The sequence below is a fragment of the Hemicordylus capensis genome, chromosome 1 (genome assembly GCF_027244095.1).
Source record: "Hemicordylus capensis ecotype Gifberg chromosome 1, rHemCap1.1.pri, whole genome shotgun sequence".
NCBI classification, from domain to species: domain Eukaryota; kingdom Metazoa; phylum Chordata; class Lepidosauria; order Squamata; family Cordylidae; genus Hemicordylus; species Hemicordylus capensis.
This window is the reverse complement of record NC_069657.1, coordinates 21215356-21235624: the sequence shown is the minus strand read 5'-3', so window position 1 is coordinate 21235624 and position 20269 is coordinate 21215356. Positions and strand designations below refer to the sequence as shown.

Sequence of the window (20269 nt, the reverse complement as noted above, 5' to 3'; positions counted from 1 at the left end):
CTTGTGAAAATTCTCCATTTATACCTACCCTCTGTTTCCTGTCCTTCAACCAGTTAGCAATCCACACATGTACTTGTCCCCTTAACCCATGACTGCTAGGTTTCCTCAGGAGTCTTTGATGAGGACCTTTGTCTAAAGCTTTTTGGAAGTCCAGGAATACTATGTCAACTGGATCACCTTGATCCACCCACATGTTGACACTCTCGAAGAACTCCAAAAGGTTTGTGAGGCAAGATTCCCCTTTGGAGAAGCCATGCTGGTTCTCTCCCAGCAGTGAGTCTGCCTTCCATGTAAACATGAACAGGCTTGCCCTGTTTGTTACGTTTTCAGGAAGGAAACCATACAGCCTTTCTTCATATTCTTTGGTAACTGTTTAATCTTGGGAAATTACAGAACCATTGCTGTTTAAGATGTAATTAAGAGATGCCATCCTTCCTTAAGCAGCGTGATAGTCGCAATGTCCTCATTCCCTCTCAGAACTCAAATAAACAGTATTATTTTTTAAAGTCATATTCCAAACCATCCCTTGTGATAGTGGCAAGGCTGTCTTGTTCACATGAGACTGAATCACTCGTTGATTTCAAGCAGTCCTATGCTTTTCCTGCCTAAGGGAGAATCTCCCCAAAACTAAAAAGAATATGTATCTCCTCTCATGTCAAGGACAGAAATTCCACTGGGTTCAATGAAGGAATGTCAAGTGTCCATCATCACTTTAGAAGTTTTCCTCTGTCTCTTTCCTCGGGGGCATTTTATTTTATTTATTGTTAAATTTATTTACCTCCTTTCATTAAAAACAATCCTAAGGCAGTTCACAAAAGTTAGAAAACATACAATAAGCATAGCAAAATTGGAGTGGGACCGGGAACAAGTGAAGATGCCCCCACCCCAACCTTCTTCTCCTCCCCACCCCACTTCCCATGTCTTGAATATGCACCAAGAATTGTGATCCAAAAGATTCCTTCAATGCTAGAACCCCATGGTCAAGACTGCACAGCCCACGCCTGGCCTGGCCCTGCCCCGGCCCCAGCCCAGCCCCCACTCCTCATGACTGGCTGGCTAAGTGCTCAAGCTCAGCGCACCCCTCCCTCAGCCTGGCTGGGAAATGCTCAGTGACAGCATATCAAAGACACAGGATGCTGCCTGGCACTCCTCCCCCTCTCTGCCTGGAGAGGACTCTTGTCTGCTTGAAGCCAAGTCCTGTGATCCAGGAGCCTGGCATGCCAGTGAGGCAGGAGGGGGGAGTGAAGAATGAGCATATCAAAGACACAGGATGCTGCCTGGCACTCCTCCCCCTCTCTGCCTGGAGAGGACTCTTGTCTGCTTGAAGCCAAGTCCTGTGATCCAGGAGCCTGGCATGCCAGTGAGGCAGGAGGGGGGAGTGAAGAATGAGCATATCAAAGACACAGGATGCTGCCTGGCACTCCTCCCCCTCTCTGCCTGGAGAGGACTCTTGTCTGCTTGAAGCCAAGTCCTGTGATCCAGGAGCCTGGCATGCCAGTGAGGCAGGAGGGGGGAGTGAAGAATGAGCATATCAAAGACACAGGATGCTGCCTGGAACTCCTCACCCTCTCTGCCTGGAGAGGACTCTTGTCTGCTTGAAACCAAGTCCTGTGATCCAGGAGCCTGGCATGCCAGTGAGGCAGGAGGGGGGAGTGAAGAATGAGCATATCAAAGACACAGGATGCTGCCTGGCACTCCTCCCCCTCTCTGCCTGGAGAGGACTCTTGTCTGCTTGAAACCAAGTCCTGTGATCCAGGAGCCTGGCATGCCAGTGAGGCAGGAGGGGGGAGTGAAGAATGAGCATATCAAAGACACAGGATGCTGCCTGGCACTCCTCCCCCTCTCTGCCTGGAGAGGACTCTTGTCAGCTTGAAGCCAAGTCCTGTGATCCAGGAGCCTGGCATGCCAGTGAGGCAGGAGAGGGGAGTGAAGAATGAGCATATCAAAGACACAGGATGCTGCCTGGCACTCCTCCCCCTCTCTGCCTGGAGAGGACTCTTGTCTGCTTGAAGCCAAGTCCTGTGATCCAGGAGCCTGGCATGCCAGTGAGGCAGGAGGGGGGAGTGAAGAATGAGCATATCAAAGACACAGGATGCTGCCTGGCACTCCTCCCCCTCTCTGCCTGGAGAGGACTCTTGTCTGCTTGAAGCCAAGTCCTGTGATCCAGGAGCCTGGCATGCCAGTGAGGCAGGAGGGGGGAGTGAAGAATGAGCATATCAAAGACACAGGATGCTGCCTGGCACTCCTCCCCCTCTCTGCCTGGAGAGGACTCTTGTCTGCTTGAAGCCAAGTCCTGTGATCCAGGAGCCTGGCATGCCAGTGAGGCAGGAGGGGGGAGTGAAGAATGAGCATATCAAAGACACAGGATGCTGCCTGGAACTCCTCACCCTCTCTGCCTGGAGAGGACTCTTGTCTGCTTGAAACCAAGTCCTGTGATCCAGGAGCCTGGCATGCCAGTGAGGCAGGAGGGGGGAGTGAAGAATGAGCATATCAAAGACACAGGATGCTGCCTGGCACTCCTCCCCCTCTCTGCCTGGAGAGGACTCTTGTCTGCTTGAAACCAAGTCCTGTGATCCAGGAGCCTGGCATGCCAGTGAGGCAGGAGGGGGGAGTGAAGAATGAGCATATCAAAGACACAGGATGCTGCCTGGCACTCCTCCCCCTCTCTGCCTGGAGAGGACTCTTGTCAGCTTGAAACCAAGTCCTGTGATCCAGGAGCCTGGCATGCCAGTGAGGCAGGAGAGGGGAGTGAAGAATGAGCATATCAAAGACACAGGATGCTGCCTGGCACTCCTCCCCCTCTCTGCCTGGAGAGGACTCTTGTCTGCTTGAAGCCAAGTCCTGTGATCCAGGAGCCTGGCATGCCAGTGAGGCAGGAGGGGGGAGTGAAGAATGAGCATATCAAAGACACAGGATGCTGCCTGGCACTCCTCCCCCTCTCTGCCTGGAGAGGACTCTTGTCAGCTTGAAGCCAAGTCCTGTGATCCAGGAGCCTGGCATGCCAGTGAGGCAGGAGAGGGGAGTGAAGAATGAGCATATCAAAGACACAGGATGCTGCCTGGCACTCCTCCCCCTCTCTGCCTGGAGAGGACTCTTGTCTGCTTGAAGCCAAGTCCTGTGATCCAGGAGCCTGGCATGCCAGTGAGGCAGGAGGGGGGAGTGAAGAATGAGCATATCAAAGACACAGGATGCTGCCTGGCACTCCTCCCCCTCTCTGCCTGGAGAGGACTCTTGTCTGCTTGAAACCAAGTCCTGTGATCCAGGAGCCTGGCATGCCAGTGAGGCAGGAGGGGGGAGTGAAGAATGAGCATATCAAAGACACAGGATGCTGCCTGGCACTCCTCCCCCTCTCTGCCTGGAGAGGACTCTTGTCAGCTTGAAACCAAGTCCTGTGATCCAGGAGCCTGGCATGCCAGTGAGGCAGGAGAGGGGAGTGAAGAATGAGCATATCAAAGACACAGGATGCTGCCTGGCACTCCTCCCCCTCTCTGCCTGGAGAGGACTCTTGTCTGCTTGAAGCCAAGTCCTGTGATCCAGGAGCCTGGCATGCCAGTGAGGCAGGAGGGGGAGAGAAGAATGAGCTGCCGCACAGCCAGCGGCCCCCACGTCTGCCTCAACGACCCAGGGACATTGGTCCCACCTTCTTCCATTGTAATTATAGCAGAATTCAGGGTCATCAAAATGAATGTTGTAGCAGATGGAGGACAGGCAGAAGGAAATGCCTCATTGCACAATGCATGATTAATTGATGGAATTTTCTGCTAATTGATGTCGTCATGGCCGGATGGCTTTGAATTGGCATTAGACAAATTCATGGGAAAAGAGCTTCTCTGAAACCCTGGAGAACCACTGGCAGGCAGTGCAGAGACAATAGTGAGCCACGTGGACTAATGGTCTGGCTCAGGAGCAGACAGCTACGTATGTTCAAGAGCATTAAGCAGCTGAAGGCCAGCTCCTGAGGAGCCACCCAGGAGAAGGCTGGCTCTTCTGTTCAGGCCCTGCACGTTGGCTTCCTAGCCACTCTGGGGGGCTGCCTTATACTGGGTTGGGCCATTGGTTCATCTAGCTCAGGATTGTCTGCAGTGACTGGCAGTGGCTCTCCAAGGCTTCAGGCAGGAGTCTTTCCCAGTCCTATCTGGAGATGCTGCCAGGGATGGAACCTGGGACCTTCTGCATACAAGCAGATGCTCTACCACTGATGCTCTACCATCCCCGAAGGGGAACTGCAGCAGAGAGTGCTCATATCGCTCATCCCAGTGCAAGACGGGCCAGACCCTGCTTAGCAAAGGGCACCATTCATGCTCGCTTCCGCAAGACCAGCTCTCCTTCCCAGGATGATTGGTGTATGCTCTGACCCAGCAGATTTTGTATGTGCTTGGATTGACAGAGAAAAAGAAACATCACCACTTCTTCCTTGTGGCATGGCATGGCATGGCCAGTTCTGATTGGCCCAAGGTCCTAAAAAGAAAAAGTCTTGACTGAAGCCTTGTTTGTTTGTTTGTTTGATTGATTTTTAGACTGCCCTTACAAAATAGCTCAGGGCGGTTCACAAACATCAAAGACCCTTTAAAACAATTTAAGAGCACTGGAAGGCCAGGCCGAACAGGTAGGTCTTTAGGGCTCTCCTAAATTCCAATAAAGAATTCAAATTACGGATGTATTTAGGTGCTTACAGGTGTCTGTATGCATGTACATGTCTGGATATACGTTTATGCATGCATTCATTTGAAAAGTAAACCTGGGAATAGGCTCCCTCATAAGAAAAGCCCTGCTGGATCAGGCCCAAGGCCTATCTAGTCCAGCATCCTGTTTCACACAGTGGCCCACCAGACACCTCTGGGAAGCCCACAGGCAAGAGGTGCAGTGAGGGCATGCCCTCTCATCTGCTGTTGTTCTCCTGCAACTGGTATTTAGAGGCATCTTGCCTCTTAGCTGTACCCTCAAATGGAGGGTACAGCTAGGAAGTGTACTGGTGTACCTGCATTCAACATAATCTGTGAATAACTGCATGCATATTGCCATGACCCTGAGTCTAGGGCAGCATTCCCTGTAACAGGGATTCCCAGTTGTTGTTGACTGCAGCTCCCAACATCCCCAGCTGCAGTGTTCTTTAGCTGGGGATTATGGGAGTTGTAGTCAGCAGCATCTGGGAATCCCTGCTATAGGGAATACTGGTCAAGGAGCACCACCACCCACCTTGAGGTGTTGAAGCGGACAATTCAGGAGATGTGACCCCGAGTGATCCCATGCTGCCATGAACCCCCCCTCCCAACTGGGAGATTGAGGGGAACCCCAGACAGCACCTCCCCCACAACCTGAGGATACAGCCCTCCCTTGTCCTTGGACTCAGAGGAATCCCCTGAGGACTTGCAATCCTATAGACATTTAGTTGAAATTAAGTCCAACTGTAATAATTAGCCCTCCAAAAAATGCGTCGGATCAGGCTTCTGTGAAAAAGCAGCCTAAATAGGAAATAGATTGGATCCCAACTAATATAGGGATGTCTAACCTGAGACAATCCAGTTGAATGCTGCTGGGGATGTTGGGAGTTGTAGTCCAGCAAGAGCTAGATAGCCTCAGGTTGGCCATCCATGTCCTATATCTTCTCCAACAAATTAATCTTCCCTCTTCAATCTAACTTTTGGCTGCAATCCAAACTAACTTCTGAAGCAGTGATGCTATTCTCAGTGATGCTAATTCCAAGATTCTAATCTGCCAGCTCTTCTGCTCATTTCCTCACCAGGGGTGTATCTAGGGTAGGGCAGGCAGGGCACGTGCCCCAGGCGCCACTTGAAGGGGGGTGCCATTTTCCAAAATTATAAAAAAAAATTAAATGGCCACTGAAAACAAAATGGCCACCACACATGCTCAAATGGCCTCTGTGAGGCCCTAGGCCAGGCCAGGCCTCGCAGAGGCCATTTGAGCATGCAAGGTGGCCATTTTGTTTTTAGCAGCTATTTTTTAAAAAAAAAATGTAATGGTCACCGCACATGCTCAAATGGTCCCTGCGAAGCCCTAGAGGCCAGCGGGGGGAGGGGGGCCATTTGCAGACCCCCCCACAGCCTTTAGGAAGCCCCCCGAAGGGGCTACAGGTAAACTAAATTTTAAAAATTTAATATAATATAAGTCACTGTACACATATTTAGTTTGGCACTATGTACAGAGAATCAGGGCTTGTGAATACTAAGCTGAAGCTTTTGAGCTAGGATTGTATTCATTTGCTCTTACTTTGCTTCTTGTGATAAGTGAGTTAAATGTGATGTCTTAATAATATGGCTGTTAATGGTGAGTTTGTCTTTGAATCAGTGTGAAATCCTTAGTATTGAGGCCCACTGGGAGTTTCTTGCTCTCTTTCTCTCATTTTAACTGTCTTACTGAAATACTTAAAACTTATGTAATAGTGATGCTACAATGCATAGTAGAGAATTAGACAGGCACTTCTGTTTAGTTTTCCAAGTACATCTCCACATAGTATTTGGGTATTTCATGAGCCCCCACATACTGAAATGTGTAGTTTTCCAGCATTTTTTGGTCTGGCTATGTCCACTGCTAAATATTTTTTGAAATATTAAAAGATTAACGAGCTTGACTTGTATTTTTCAGCTGATATTATGGTAAAGTTATCTGAAAGATGGGTGTCAGATGTTTGGACAGGGGGCGCAATTTCAGTGCTTGCCCTAGACACTATTTTCCCTAGATACGCCTCCTCACACTCCACTTTATGCTTTATTTAACATGCTTGCTAAGAGAACTCAAAGGCTTGCTCCTCACAACTTTGTGTCATTTGGCTTGGTCCTAATAAAGGTATTCCCAGACTTGTGGTCTGTTTGCTTATGGAATGCAAGTCCTAGAGCCTGACAACTTCTTAATGTGATTTGCAGGCTCAGAGAAGAAAGATGATAAAACAGATGCCCTTTTTCCACAGAAGTCCTGCCAAAGACATCGACGAGCGTGGGTTTAAAGACAACGCAAGTGCAAAGCCTTCAACATCCGAATCGGATCCCGACTCTGGGTCAAGTGAATCGGCTGAAGAGGCTCAGATAAAAATCACCATGAAAGGAAAAAACTGCAGACCGGTTCAGGACCTCCCCCTTGAAGCACCTGCAGAAAACAACGGGGTCTGCAACAAGACCAAAAAAGGAATCTTGCGAGTACTCAATGATCATATATTCAAACTAGGTCCAATGATAAGACCCAAAGGAAAACCTAACGAGACGGACCCCTCCAAGGAGCCTCCATTGAATGAATTCAAGCCTGTCACAGGTACAGTAGGACCATACAGAACGGCCGCCTGCTCCCATAGGCACCTGCCCATAAGTTCAGATGCTTTTCTAAAACTCTCCCCCTGGTGCCCCTGCCTTAGAGGTTATGCAGCTGGTTACCAGAGGGAAGGCTTTCTCTGTGGTGGCACTCCAGCTTTGAAAATGTGCCCCCAGGGAGATTTGCCACCCATCATCACTGCCTTTTAGGTGGCAGAGTCAAGGGCAGCTCACATAACCATAAAGGGGATAGGAGACGTCCTTCCTGTTTTGAGAGCTGAGCATGCTCCCATTTTGCAGGTGTGTACTGGATAAAAACAAGACTGGACCCAGACTGGATCAAGATAGTTCGGCCCAGTCTGAGGGGCTATGCCTGTAAAGGGGAATACGGTGAGGCCCACGCTGCTGGGAGGGAGTGCCGGCGGGGCCTAGAGGGACCATCACGGCTGTCGAGGATCCGCCGCCACTGCACCACCGGTCAGGTGCCCTCTCACCTTTGAACCCCTTTAGAGGAGGAAACCCCTTTGCTCGTAAAGGGGGATCCTCACCAGATTCCTCTTTATAACCATAGCCCTTTGAAGCAGGTTAAACCAGACCAAACTGCTGGCTGGTTCTAAGGAACCGGTTTGCAGACTGGCCGTTCGGCTCGAATTCGAACTGAACTACCAAGGGGTTCCATGCACACCCCTAATGTGGACTGCCTTTAAGTCTTCCTGTTTGTTGTTTTGTTATAGTTATACTGTCCCTGCCTTATTAATGCTGATTTTTGCTTTTAGGATTCTTCTTCTAAAACAAATTATCTTGCTCTTCTGGGGGAAAAAGTAATCCAACAGTGAAGCTTTACTGTAATGCATTTTAATTGATCGTTATATTTTGTATGCCTCCTTGAAAACTTTTTTTTTAAAGTGGAAATGCAAGATAGATCTGTTATATATCAACTAGTCTGGGGCAGAAGTATGCTTGAGTTATCAACAGCTGGGATTCCCTGTTACAGGAAAACTGATGGCAACCCCTTGTTGACTGCATACTTGTCCTCTGTAATGTTTAGTACAACTTCCTACCACCCCCATGTCCAGGTGTCATTGCATTGTGCGTTTCTCCTCCCCTGCCAGCAGCAGCCAGGGATGTGGAGAAGAGGCAAAGTAAATGTGCAGTACAGTGACAGTGAAAACCAAGTTAAAACGAAGCTATTCAACGCTAAAGCCGATCCTGAAAAGGGGGGTTAGTTTCCTGAGAAGTAGCTGCAGGCTTGCCCGGCGAATCAGCACCCCATTCTGTTTCTCAGCTGAGAACAGGTTGTGGATTTAAATGTTACATCCCCCACGCATTCTCAGCTGAGAAATGGCATGGAGCCACCTGCCTATTCCCAGAACACAAATTTAGTTATAGAGGTAGTTTCAGTCATTTGTGGGGGGGGGGGGAATTTAGAATTTAAAGGATTTTTCCCTTTAGATTTTAAATACCACCCGGAAAATGCTACGAAAGACCAAAACTACACCTGTGTTAACTCCATTTGTGTAATAGGCAGTTGCCCACAAAAGAGCAAAACCACAAAAGTGACATCCACGATATCTGCAGGTCTTCTGTATGTGTTTTTATGAAATAGGAGGAGAAACTTGACATGGGGCTGTCAGTTTTGGTGGCAGCAGGCCCGTCCTCCTTGTAGTGTGTAATTCCACCCTACAGAGAAGTCAGTGCCAGATTTAGGCACAAGCTAAGTGAGCTACAGCTTATGGCCTCACATTGTAAGGGGTCTCTGAATTAAAATTTTTTTTCCAATTTACATAATGAAGCTATTCTCATGAATGTGCAAAACTGGGAGCTCAGCCTGGTTTTGCATGCTTGTGAGAACCTCCAGACTCACGCAGTGCATTATTTATTTATTTATTATTTATTTTAATTTATTTATTTACTTTTTTTAATTTAATTTTATTTTTTTTACAATTATATCCCGCTCTTCCTCCAAGGAGCCCAGAGCGGTGTGCTACATAATTGAGTTTCTCCTCACAACAACCCTGTGAAGTAGGTTAGGCTGAGAGAGAAGTGCCTGGCCTAGAGTCACCCAGCTAGTATGGCCGAATGGGGATTTGAACTCAGGTCTCCCCAGTCCTAGTCCAGCACTCTAACCACTACAGCATCCCGCTCTTCCTCCAAGGAGCCCAGAACAGTGTACTACATACTTAAGTTTCTCCTCACAACAACCCTGTGAAGTAGGTTAGGCTGAGAGAGAAGTGACTGGCCTAGAGTCACCCGGCAAGTATCATGGCTGAATGGGGGTTTGAACTCGGGTCTCCCCGGTCCTAGTCCAGCCCTCTAACCACAGCACCACGCTGGCTTCGAGGGGGGGGCGGAGCGGCTGAGCGAGGCGTGGGTGGCCCGCAGGAGAGCCTCCACTTGTCTGGGCGGGCAATCCGCATGCCCAGCAACATCCCTGTGCTCGTCTGTGGGGAGGTAAGCGCTTTCCGGCTTCCTCCCTGCAAAAGAGGCTAGCCCTTCTCACCAATCCTGAGAAGGGTTTCAATGTATATCCATGTAAAGGCATTTCTAATTCAGATAATCTTATTGTAAGAGAACTGTTTTTGTTTGACCATTCATTTTTCATTGCATTTTGCAAGTAAAACCAAAGCTTGATTATTTCAGTTTTCATTGTCCTTTTTGTCAGAATATTTTTTTTTTATTTTTTTTAAAAAATGCTATAGGGCCTTTTAAGCTTGACATAGCTTAGGGCCGCGAAAGGCAACCTTGGCTCTACAGCTATTGCTGAACTACAACTCCCATCATCCCCAGCCATGATAAATTGTGACTGGGGATACTGGAAGTTGTAGTTCAGCAACAGCTGGAGAGCTGTTTAGAGCTCTCTCTAATTTTTTTTGTCTGTGTGCGGAATGAGTTTTGCCTTGGCAGTATCAAAGCAGTGTGTGGGCATGTGCATTCAGAGTGGGACCTTACTGATTAACCCTGAGCAGGATCTAAAATTAACTGAGCGGACATCAAAAACCGTATGAGCACACATGTCTAACACACATGCCTTAGTGGGAACACTGTTGCCTACCCCGGCTTAGGATCTCAGCATGTCATCATCCAGCCCTGAGAGTGCCTGTGTAATTTAATGTTTCACATCACCCTGTAATGAGAAATGTGCTCAGGCCTGTGAAGTTATCAAGTGTCAGTTAAAGAGGAATATGCGTTTTACTTAACACTATGCCAAAGCACATAGTATCCCTTCTCTCATGAATCTGTGGGTGGGGGATCCCATTGCAAAGTGATGAGTCATGCTGCACCTGTTTTTCATAGGGTGTTTCAGGATAGCTGCTTCCCCATCTGTATTAATGCCCAAAATGCCTTGGTTATAACCTATAAAGCCCTAAACAGCTTGGGCCCTGGGTATTGAAGAGAACTTCTTCTTCTTCGCTTGATCATCAGGAGAGGTTCGCCTGGTGGCTCGTCTGGTGGCTATTCAGGGAAGGGCTTTCTCCATTGCTGCCCCGAGGCTTTGGAACACTCTCCCTGCTGAAATAAGAGCCTCGCCATCTCTTACAACTTTTAAAAAGGCAGTCCTTTAAAAGGCAGACACATTTGTTTACCCAGACTTTTAATTAGATACTGAGGCGATTCTTACGATCGCCAGAAACTGGGCTAAGGGAGCCTAGCCTGCTTTTTGGCGGTCGTGTGTTGTCACAGGAGCCGTGCAGCTCCCGGCAGCTAACCCGCCTAATTCCCCCTCCACTTAGCTAAGGTGAACGGAGTGAGCGCAACACATGAGGAGACCCCCGGTGGGAGGCTGAAACCAGCCTCCCGGCCCTGGGTGTCTCTCCAGGATGCCCCCCGCGCACTTGCGCTTGCGTGACGGAGCCGGCCGTCGTGTGGGCAGCCAATCCAGCCGCCCAGAGCTCCACGGGCGATTGTCTCCAGAGACCGTCTCTGCAAACCCCCTAACGGCGAGTCTCACTGATTTTAATAGTTTGGTGGTTTTTAATAGTTTTTAATATTGTTTTAAATTTTTGATTTGTTGTTTTTATTGTCTTGTTGTAAACCGCCCAGAGACTTGCGTTTGGAGGCGGTATATAAATATATATGTATTATGGGGAAATATTTGAAAATGTGCTTAAGCAGCGAAATGAATTAGTTTGAACTAGCTGACTCCGCACAGAGCATCTGTGCGCTCTTCGGGACCGGCGGTTACCTCTCCTCCCCAGTAACCTCTCCGTCTCGGGGACAGGCCCGCCACTGCTGCCTGCCTCTGCAGCCGGGCCCGCCTGCCGCTTGCCTCCGCGGACAGGCTCGCCTCCGCCTCTGGTGTCCTGGGTGTGCCGGTGCCCAGCCAATCAGCTGGGGCGCCAGGATGCACATTCGAAGGCACACCCAGGAGAAATAATAATATAGATAAGTAGCAAGCTAGCTGAGATAGATGGCACTTTTCGTATCTGGTACATTCTGTTCAGGGGCGTAACAAGGCTGGAGTGGGCCCAGAGACAAAATTTTAAAATGGGCCCCTTGCTGATACGCACACACACACTTCACACTATATAGTTATGTGACTTGCCTCGGGGGGGTGCCTCAAGGCGTGGGGGCCCCCAGGCAGCCACCTCCCCTTGCCTAATGGTAGTTACGCCCCTGATTCTGTTCCTTGCCTTGAAGGTGCTTGATTATGTCTGTGTGAGTGAGAGAAGTCACACTTGAAAACGTCTGAGACCGTTTGGGTTAAAAGGGGATGTATTACCTTGTATGCAATGCACACGTGTGGAATGTACTGTTATCTCAATATAAAAGAGAAGTAGAACCTACTAGAACACGCAGCCGCACCCAATGAGCTTTGATTGCTAACACACTTTAATAAAGCTCTGTTTAAAAGTGTGATACTGGTACCTGGTGTAAATTACCCAACCAAGGAACGAACACGGGTAGAATCCCTGACTCCCAACAGTATGTATGTATACATGTATGTATAAATAAATACAGGAACATAGAAACACCTGCAGGTATGGTGTAGCAGTGTAGTCAGCCCTGTCTTTTTATCCTGGTTGTGCCCATGGGGTTATGAGTTCAACTCCTCCCTCGCCCAAGCCAGTTCTGTATGAAGAGCTGGTGTAGTAAACAGAAGTGTTGGGCTTGGGTTCAGTTTCCCATTTGCCAAGGTGACCTTGGACCAGTCACTATTAGGCAGCCTGATCTACCTCACAGGGTTGTTGTGAAGATTAAATGTGGGGTTGTTTCATGTATGCCCCTTTGAACTTACAGGAACATAGAAAGCCGCCAGCTGCTGAGTCATAGCATCGGTCCATCTAGCTCAGTATTGTCTGCTATAACTGGCAGTGGCTCTCTAAGGTTTCAGGCAAGATTTGTTCTCAGCTCTACTTGGAGATTCTGGATTTGAACCCGGAACCTTCTGCATGCTAAGCAAATGCGTTATCACTGAGCTGTGACCCCATTCCCCACTGGAGATCCAACTCCTTAAAGGCAAGAGACCAGAAGGCAAATTCGACAAAATAAATTCACCCCCGGCTTGGACTGAACTGCCAGACCAGTTCAGAACCGGTTCATTAGTTCAAGGGGGCATGTTTGTAAATGGGAATCCAGCGAGGATCCAGTTGCAGAATAAATCCGTCCAAAAAAGAGCTTAATTGCAGGCCCTTCTAGTGCATTTGGATCAGCCTTGGATCAAGATATTGACACCATGGGAGGAGAGGTTACAGGATTTATGCAGACACAAAACTATATAGAGGATTGGTGTCAAGTGAGATAGTCACAACAGAACGAAAAACAACTGCAAATTAGAAGTCTGCCTCGGATTCTTGCAAGAAAGTATCTCTTCCAGGCAGTTTAGTGAAAATATTCCTTGAAAATGTTTTCAATCGAAACACGTTGGAATAAATCTTCTGTTTTGCAGCTGCTTTTTTACTTATGCAGACATCCCTTCTGAGATCTTGCTGTGGTCTACCTAGTGCTTTACAAATAATTCATTGAGAATCACAACAAGGGGGACAAATATATTCATATTTTGTTTTGCCAGTTGACCAGATCAGAAAGCAAATTGAGGACATGCAGTTCTTTGATGCTGCCCAGAATCTCTTGGACATGAAGAAGGGAACTTATAGCAACTCCAGCTGTAAAAGTGAAGAGGAAAAGACAGGAAATCAGGATGAGATTGAAGCTCTGCTCGAGGTTTTGAGGCAAGAGGTTTTCAGAGTTATCCGCTTCTCCATACGCTTAGCATCAGCTGATCCAGAGTTACTGCAGGATGCAGTAAGAGCAATCGTAGAACTGGTGAAGGATGAGAGATCTTTCTCTAAAGTTTCTGATAGTTCACAACCCGGAAAATGGGAAGAGGACTGGAGGAAGATGGTTCAGGCATCTGTCGCCGAGCGAATGAAAGAGCCCCCGTTTGATAATATGGAGGGCCTCTCTACCACCACTCGCTTCTTCCTGCACATGGGAAAGACTATGAAGTTGGATCTCATCAAAGTGGTACAGCAAATTAAACCCCTTTACCCAGAGCATTTCCAAGTATGCAGCACTTATGCCAAGTGCTACCACCACTACTTCTCTTCTCAGCTGGAGATGATTGCTCAGTTTGAGCTGGGCCAGAAGGACACTTACCACCTCCTCAACTGGGTGCAGAACCTTTATCCAAAGTAAGTAGCAACCTTCCCTACTGCTCCGCCTTGCACCTCTCACTGGCATAGAGTTGGATATCTAGCCAGTATGGCTCTGGACATCAGTTGCTGGGGAAACAGCTGTAGGGGAGGGCTATCATCTTCAAGCCCCACTGGTGGGCTTCCTGGTGGCATCTGGATGGCCAATATGCTGGAGTAAATGGATCTTTGGTCTGATCCAGCAGGGCTCTTCTGTATTCTTGGGTTCTTATCTCTTTTGGTAGAGGTATTAACCCTATTCGCATGTTATGTTCAACACTCATACAAAGTGTGTGCAGTGTACACAAGAGCCCTATTTGGACATGCTGGGGAAAGGACACTCTCCATGAGTAGAGCACTGAAAGCGAGGCCAGGAGTCCCATCTCAGCTCATCGCTCACCCCTGGCAGTGTACCGCTCATGGTTACAGTGGTGTTTGTTGGAAGAGGCGAATGCTGTAATCGAGATGGGAGGTGTTTCCATGATCCAGAGCCTGGGGCACCTCAGCCTCCCAATCACAGAAACACCTGCCATCATGGATGTGGTGTTAACCTCTTCAGACTAACGCCGCTGTAACCATGAGTGGTGCACTGGCCTGGGTGAGTGATGGATTGGGGTGGGGCTTATGGCCCCTCTTTGGATGCTTTGCTTGTGTCGTTCAAGTTCAAGTGTTAGCATTAGTTCAATGAACATAGCTATACTTACACATTGAAATAAATTGTAGCAGGGGATGCTAGGATCTGTAGTTCAGCATCATCTGCAGCACCACAGGTTGGGTACTCCAACTTTTTCTATGACTTAGAAAAACAAATCAGCATTCCAGTCCTGTCTTAATAGGAAACTAGTTCCCACTTAGACATTTTCCATTGTTACTCTGATTTGGACAGACAATTAGGCCCTTTTCATATAAATTCCTTCTCTAAGCTTTTTGTTTGAGGAAGAGAGAGCAAACTTAGATAGCCAAACTGGATTAACAAACTAATTAAGTTAAATTAATTAACTTGCAAACATCTTGAGAAACACAAACATGAAATTTCAGATGAAGAGGCTGATTGCTTGATTGATTAAGTGCCGTCAAGTCAGTGTCGACTCTTAGCGACCACATAGATAGATTCTCTCCAGGATGAGCTGTCTTCAACTTGACCTTTAAGGTCTTTCAGTAGTGTATTCACTGCTGTTGTAATCGAGTCCATCCACCTTGCTGCTGGTCATCCTCTTTTTCTCCTTCCTTCAACTTTTCCCGGCGTTATGGACTTCTCAAGGGGCTGGGTCTTCGCATAATGTGTCCGAAGTATGATAGTTTGAGCCTGGTCATTTGTGCCTCGAGTGAAAATTCTGGATTGATTTCTTCTGTGATCCATTTGTTTGTTTTTCTGCCTGTCTATGTTATCCTCAAAAGCCTTCTCCAGCACCAAAGTTCAAAAGCATCAATGCTTTTTCTATCTTGCTTCTTCAAAGTCCAGCTTTCACATCCATAGAGTGTCACGGGGAAAACCAGTCCAAACGATTCTAATATTTGTAGGTATAGACATGTCATGGCATCTAAATATCTTTTCCAAGGCCTTCATTGCAACCCTACCAAGTGCTAGTCTGAGGCATATTTCTTGTCTGATGGATCCTTTACTGTTGACAGTTGATCCTAAAAGGCAGAAGGTATCCACCACCACAAAACAAAGGTCATTCGTTTTTTAGGCCATGGTCGAATCAAATGAAATTAGGAACATAAATAGCTACCTTATACTGAGTCAGACCATCGGTCTATCTAGTTCAGTATTATCTGCACTGGCTGGCAGCAGCGTTTCAAGGTTTCAGGCAGGAGTCTTTCCCAATCCTACTTGGAGAGGCCAGGGATTGAACCTGGGACTTTCCGTGTGCTCTTCTACTGAGCTATGCCCCCATCCCCTAGAAAGGTGGGATGATTTTATTTCTATATCCACAACAGTACCACTTCAGAATGCAAGTGGGGGAATCTAATGCTGGAATCGTCCCATAAATAGGCCGAGTTCAGATGATCTCCAACCAGTAACATCTCCACCCAGGATTTTACTGACTTCTGTACTCAAGGTCTGGAAATCAGATGTCACATCTTGATCTTGGTAAAATGTCAGGTGGAAAGTGCAGGAACCAGACTTGGGCGGGTTCAGACATCACACCCAGCAGAAGCATGCACCTTTATGTCCTGACATTTTGCTGAGATATGAACACCTTATGGATTAGCCAGTGGTCATCTGAACCCACATATATGTATACGTACATATGGAGTATCTGATTATTGTAACTCATTTTGATTCTAATGGAAATCATAAGCAAAGACCAGCATGAAGATGTGGCAAGTCTGAAAACACTGAAACACATACTTGCCTTACTTCAATGACAGCAATCAGAACAATAGCAGAATATGGGTATTCAAAGGAAATATTTTAATTTGTATCTTCAAGGAAGGCTGTCTTTAAGTTGAACTCCAGTTCTATCAGATTTCCTGGCTATTGAAAAGTGGTTTCATCTGCCTGTCTTAAAAGGGATTTTCAGCAGCCAGTACAAAACACTGCATTTGATGTCTCATGAAAAAACTTGGCAGTATCCACTAACTGTTTGTCCTGAGAAATATAAACATTGTTCAGGAAGCAGTTTCTGAACAAGTCAGAATTTGAAAGGTTTGCCTCTAAGACATGGGCGATGTTCACATTTGATCTAAGTATGCTGTGGGTTTCACATCTGTTTCATATTGAGAATTCTTGGAAGTCTGTCTTTGGAGAAAGCACTTGCTTCAGATTGCAAAGGCAATCATTGATGTGATCTTCTTTTGATTTCAGCGAAATAAAAAACCACCCTGATTTAGTGAAAGAGCTGGACAAAGCCTGCCTTGGGGACCTTTTGCCACAAGAACGAATCCGACAGTTTGAACAGACGTACGTGGCAAACCAAGTGGTAAGAGCCTACTTGTTCTTTTAACAAGCGCTTTCATCCTGATTTCTAAGAACTTGTGTGGTCACAGTCAAATTTGTGTTTGAGCAATGAGTGGGAGCGACTTGCATGTGGTCCCGACCCAGTATTAGTGAAGTAGCAGGAGTTCCCTGCAGATGTCATGGAAATGAGATCCCCACCAAAGGCTCTTGAATAAACAGCAGTCATGGGATAAGGGGACAGGTTCATGTGTGGGCTGGAAACAGGTTGAAGGGACGGGAAACATCGGGTAGGAATAAATGGACAGTTTTCACAATGGAGTGGAGAAATAAGTGGGGGTCCCCTAGGGATCTGTACTGGGACCAGTGCTCTTTAACGTATTCATAAATGATCTAGAAGTTGGGGTAAGCAGCAAAGTGGCCAGATTTGCAGATGACAGCAAATTATTTAGGGAATCCAAAAGAGATTGTGAGGAGCCCCAAAAGGATCTCTTCAAACTGGGTGAGTGGGCGACAAAATGGCAAATGTGGTTCAATGTAAGCAAGTGTAAAGTGATGCATTTTGTGGGGGAAAGCCCAACTTCACCATGCTGCTACGATCAAAGTAGTCCAATACCAGGATGGACCAGTGGTCTGTCTCAGCATAAGGCAGCTTCATTGTCACAGTACTAGACTTAGGATACAATCCGATGCATAAGATTTTTCACGTGTACTTACTTGGGACTGATGACTCACTGTTTCCCCTCCCTAAATTAGTACTATTGAACTCATGCACACCCATATGATGTTGATTTGTATGCCAAAGACAAATGGGGCGGGGGGGGCAGGGAAGGATCATGAGATGAGACTGGGAAGGAGCTGAGATTATACAAAGTCACAGTTCCTGCAAAGGCATTTAGAAAGCTTCTCTAAGGTGAATGCCAATTGTCATTTGCAGAAATGCACACCACTGAAATTGTGCAAGTGCACTGCAGACCTCCTCCCAGCTGTACAGGAACTGCTCTTGAGTAAGCGCATCTCATGTGTCCAGGAGGATGTCTAAAGGGCATCTCCAAAATGTCCTTAGCTTTCTCAACAAACTGTTTTGTTAAGTTAGCAGTTGTGTGAAGGGAGCTTTTGGGCCCGAGTGCTTGCTTAATTGTTTAAAATTAAAAATGTTTTAATTTTAAAACATTTCTATGCTCACTTTCAATCTGAGGATTTCCAAGGCAACCCATCAATAAAGTCAAATGTTTTTTGAAATAGGATAAAAAGACAAAATCACAGTACAGTATACACCAAAGCCGCACCAATAAAAACTGCATATAAAATAGTTCCCGCAGCAGCAACAGCCAAAAAAGCTCCCTCCCAACAAATGCCATGAATGTTATTGATCATTTAAAGTCCAGACAAACAGAACAGTTTTGATCTGGTTTCTAAAAATTAATGGAATGGGCACCAGCCAATCATCTGTGGGAAGGTAGCTGCAAGTCCATAGCAAGGGGCTTTTTATTTTAGAAAAATGTTGACTAAGAGGAAACATGTTAGAGGTTTCTGAAGTTATGCAAGGTGTGGAGAATGTGGAGAGGGAGAAGTTCTTCTTCCTCTCTTGCAACACTAGAACTAGGCATCATCCCATGAAACTGATTGCCAGGAAGTTTAGGACCGACAAAAGGAAGTACTTTTTCAAATGGCACGTAATTAATCTATGCAATGTTCTGCCATGGGATGTGGTGATGGCCACCAGCTTGGATGGCTTTAATAAATGAGTAAATATGGCTTTTAGATAAATTAATGGAGGACAAGTCTATCAATGGCTACTAGTTTGGATGGCTATAGACTACCTCCAGGCTCAGAGAGAGGATGCCTGAGAATGCCAGTTGCAGGGGAGCAGCAGCAGGAGAGAAGGCATGCCTTCATCTCCTGGTTGTGTGGCTTTCCAAGGCATCTGGTGGGCCACTGTGGAAAATGGGGTGCTGGACTAGATAGGCCTTGGGCCTGATCCAGAAAGGCAGTTCTTTTGAGTCATGATGGTTATAAGCTACCCAGAGGTGGATTTAGCCACAGACTGTGGGGATTAGGTCTGGGGCCTCCAAATGTTCGGGGGGTGCTCCCCAGAGCCCCACGGCTGCCCCATGCCCACCGTGTCACAAATCTTTTAAAATTTTATTATTTTTTATTTTAATTTTTAATTTTATTATTTCATTTTTTATTTGTTATTTTTATTAAAATATAACAAACAAACAAATAAATAAATAAATAAAACAATTTTTTAGAAAAAACTTTCAACCATTTTTAGCCCATTTAGGGGTTCTCTGCACAAGTGCATGCACAAACACCTGAAATGGGCCAAAAATGGCCCAGTCTGTCATATGGGATGCAGGTGGGCTCAGAGAGGGAGCTCTTGCTGCCGCCTCCCCTGCCTTGGCCCCCCCTTGAGTGGCAATCCCCGCCACACAGCGGCAGATGGTTAAAAGTAAAATAAACTAGCTGACCTGGCGCAGAGCATCTGCACCCCTAGTTCTCCCTGTCTCTCCCCCCTCCCTTCAACCCCAGTTTGTCCCCCCCACCCCATTCAACCTTGGCTGCCACTTCCTCTCAGCAGCCGGCCAGCCTGCCCACTGCTTCCTCTCGCTGCTCACCGGCCAGCCTGGCTTCCGCTTTGCTTCCTCTCACCGCTTGGCGGCTGGCCTGACTTCTGCTTAGCTTCTTCTTGCCAGGTGGCGGCCATCTTGGCCGCAGCTTAGCTTCCTCTTGCCAGGCGGTGCTTTTCTTGCCGACCAGGTCCGGTACTTCCTTTCGCTGACCACTCACCTTCCTCTCCCCCTCCCCTCGCTCGCCAAATCTCGCGAGAGCATGGGATTAGCCACACGTATGTCTTAGCGAATTATATATATATAGATAACATGCTCTCAAGTGGGGGCTTACCTAGGTGCACCCCTGAAGCTACCTCCAGGTCCAAAGGCAGGTTCAAATGACCTAGGTGTGCCTCCAGGTTCAAATTATCTAGGTGTACCTCTGAAGCTACCTCCAGGTTCAAAGGCAGTATGCTACCTAATACCAGTTCCTGCCAATGGCAAGAGAGGGCTGGTAACCTCATGTCCTGCTTCAGAGCTTCCCAGAAGCATATGGTTGGCCACTGTGGGAAACAGGATGCTGGACTAGATAGACCTTTGGTCTTATCCAGCAGGACTTTTCTCATGAGGATGTCCCATGAGACAGTGATGGAGAGGTAGCCCAGAAGTGGAGCATCTGCTGGGCATGCAAGAAGTCCCAGGTTCAGTCCCTGGAGCATCTCCAGGTAGCCTTGGAGAGCTACTGCCAGTCAGTGTAGACCAAGGCTCTGGCCCTTCAGCTGCTTTTGGACTACAACTCCCATCATCCCCAGCCACTGTGACCTGTTGTTTGGGGATGATGGGAGTTGTAGTCCAACATCTGTGGAAGGGCCACAGCTGTGCAGCCCTGATGTAGGCAATACTGAGTTAGATGCACCAGTG

At 47.3% G+C, this 20269-nt stretch overlaps 1 protein-coding gene across 3 annotated transcripts in view; it reads left to right on the top strand.

The window, feature by feature from the left end:
- The window catches only part of TNFAIP2 (TNF alpha induced protein 2), a 49505-nt gene that overhangs the window by 10748 nt on the left and 18488 nt on the right, over window positions 1–20269 (top strand). Inside the window, exons 2-4 of one of the 3 annotated variants that reach the window (XM_053285466.1) lie at window positions 6926–7263; window positions 13270–13891; window positions 16704–16818. In XM_053285466.1, the coding sequence (XP_053141441.1) occupies window positions 7053–7263; window positions 13270–13891; window positions 16704–16818 (948 nt within the window). In that variant the 5' untranslated portion in view covers window positions 6926–7052. Of the gene's footprint in view, window positions 1–6881; window positions 7264–13269; window positions 13892–16703; window positions 16819–20269 lie in introns of all 3 variants that reach the window. The other 2 variants (XM_053285457.1, XM_053285476.1) reach the window with 2 other exon arrangements.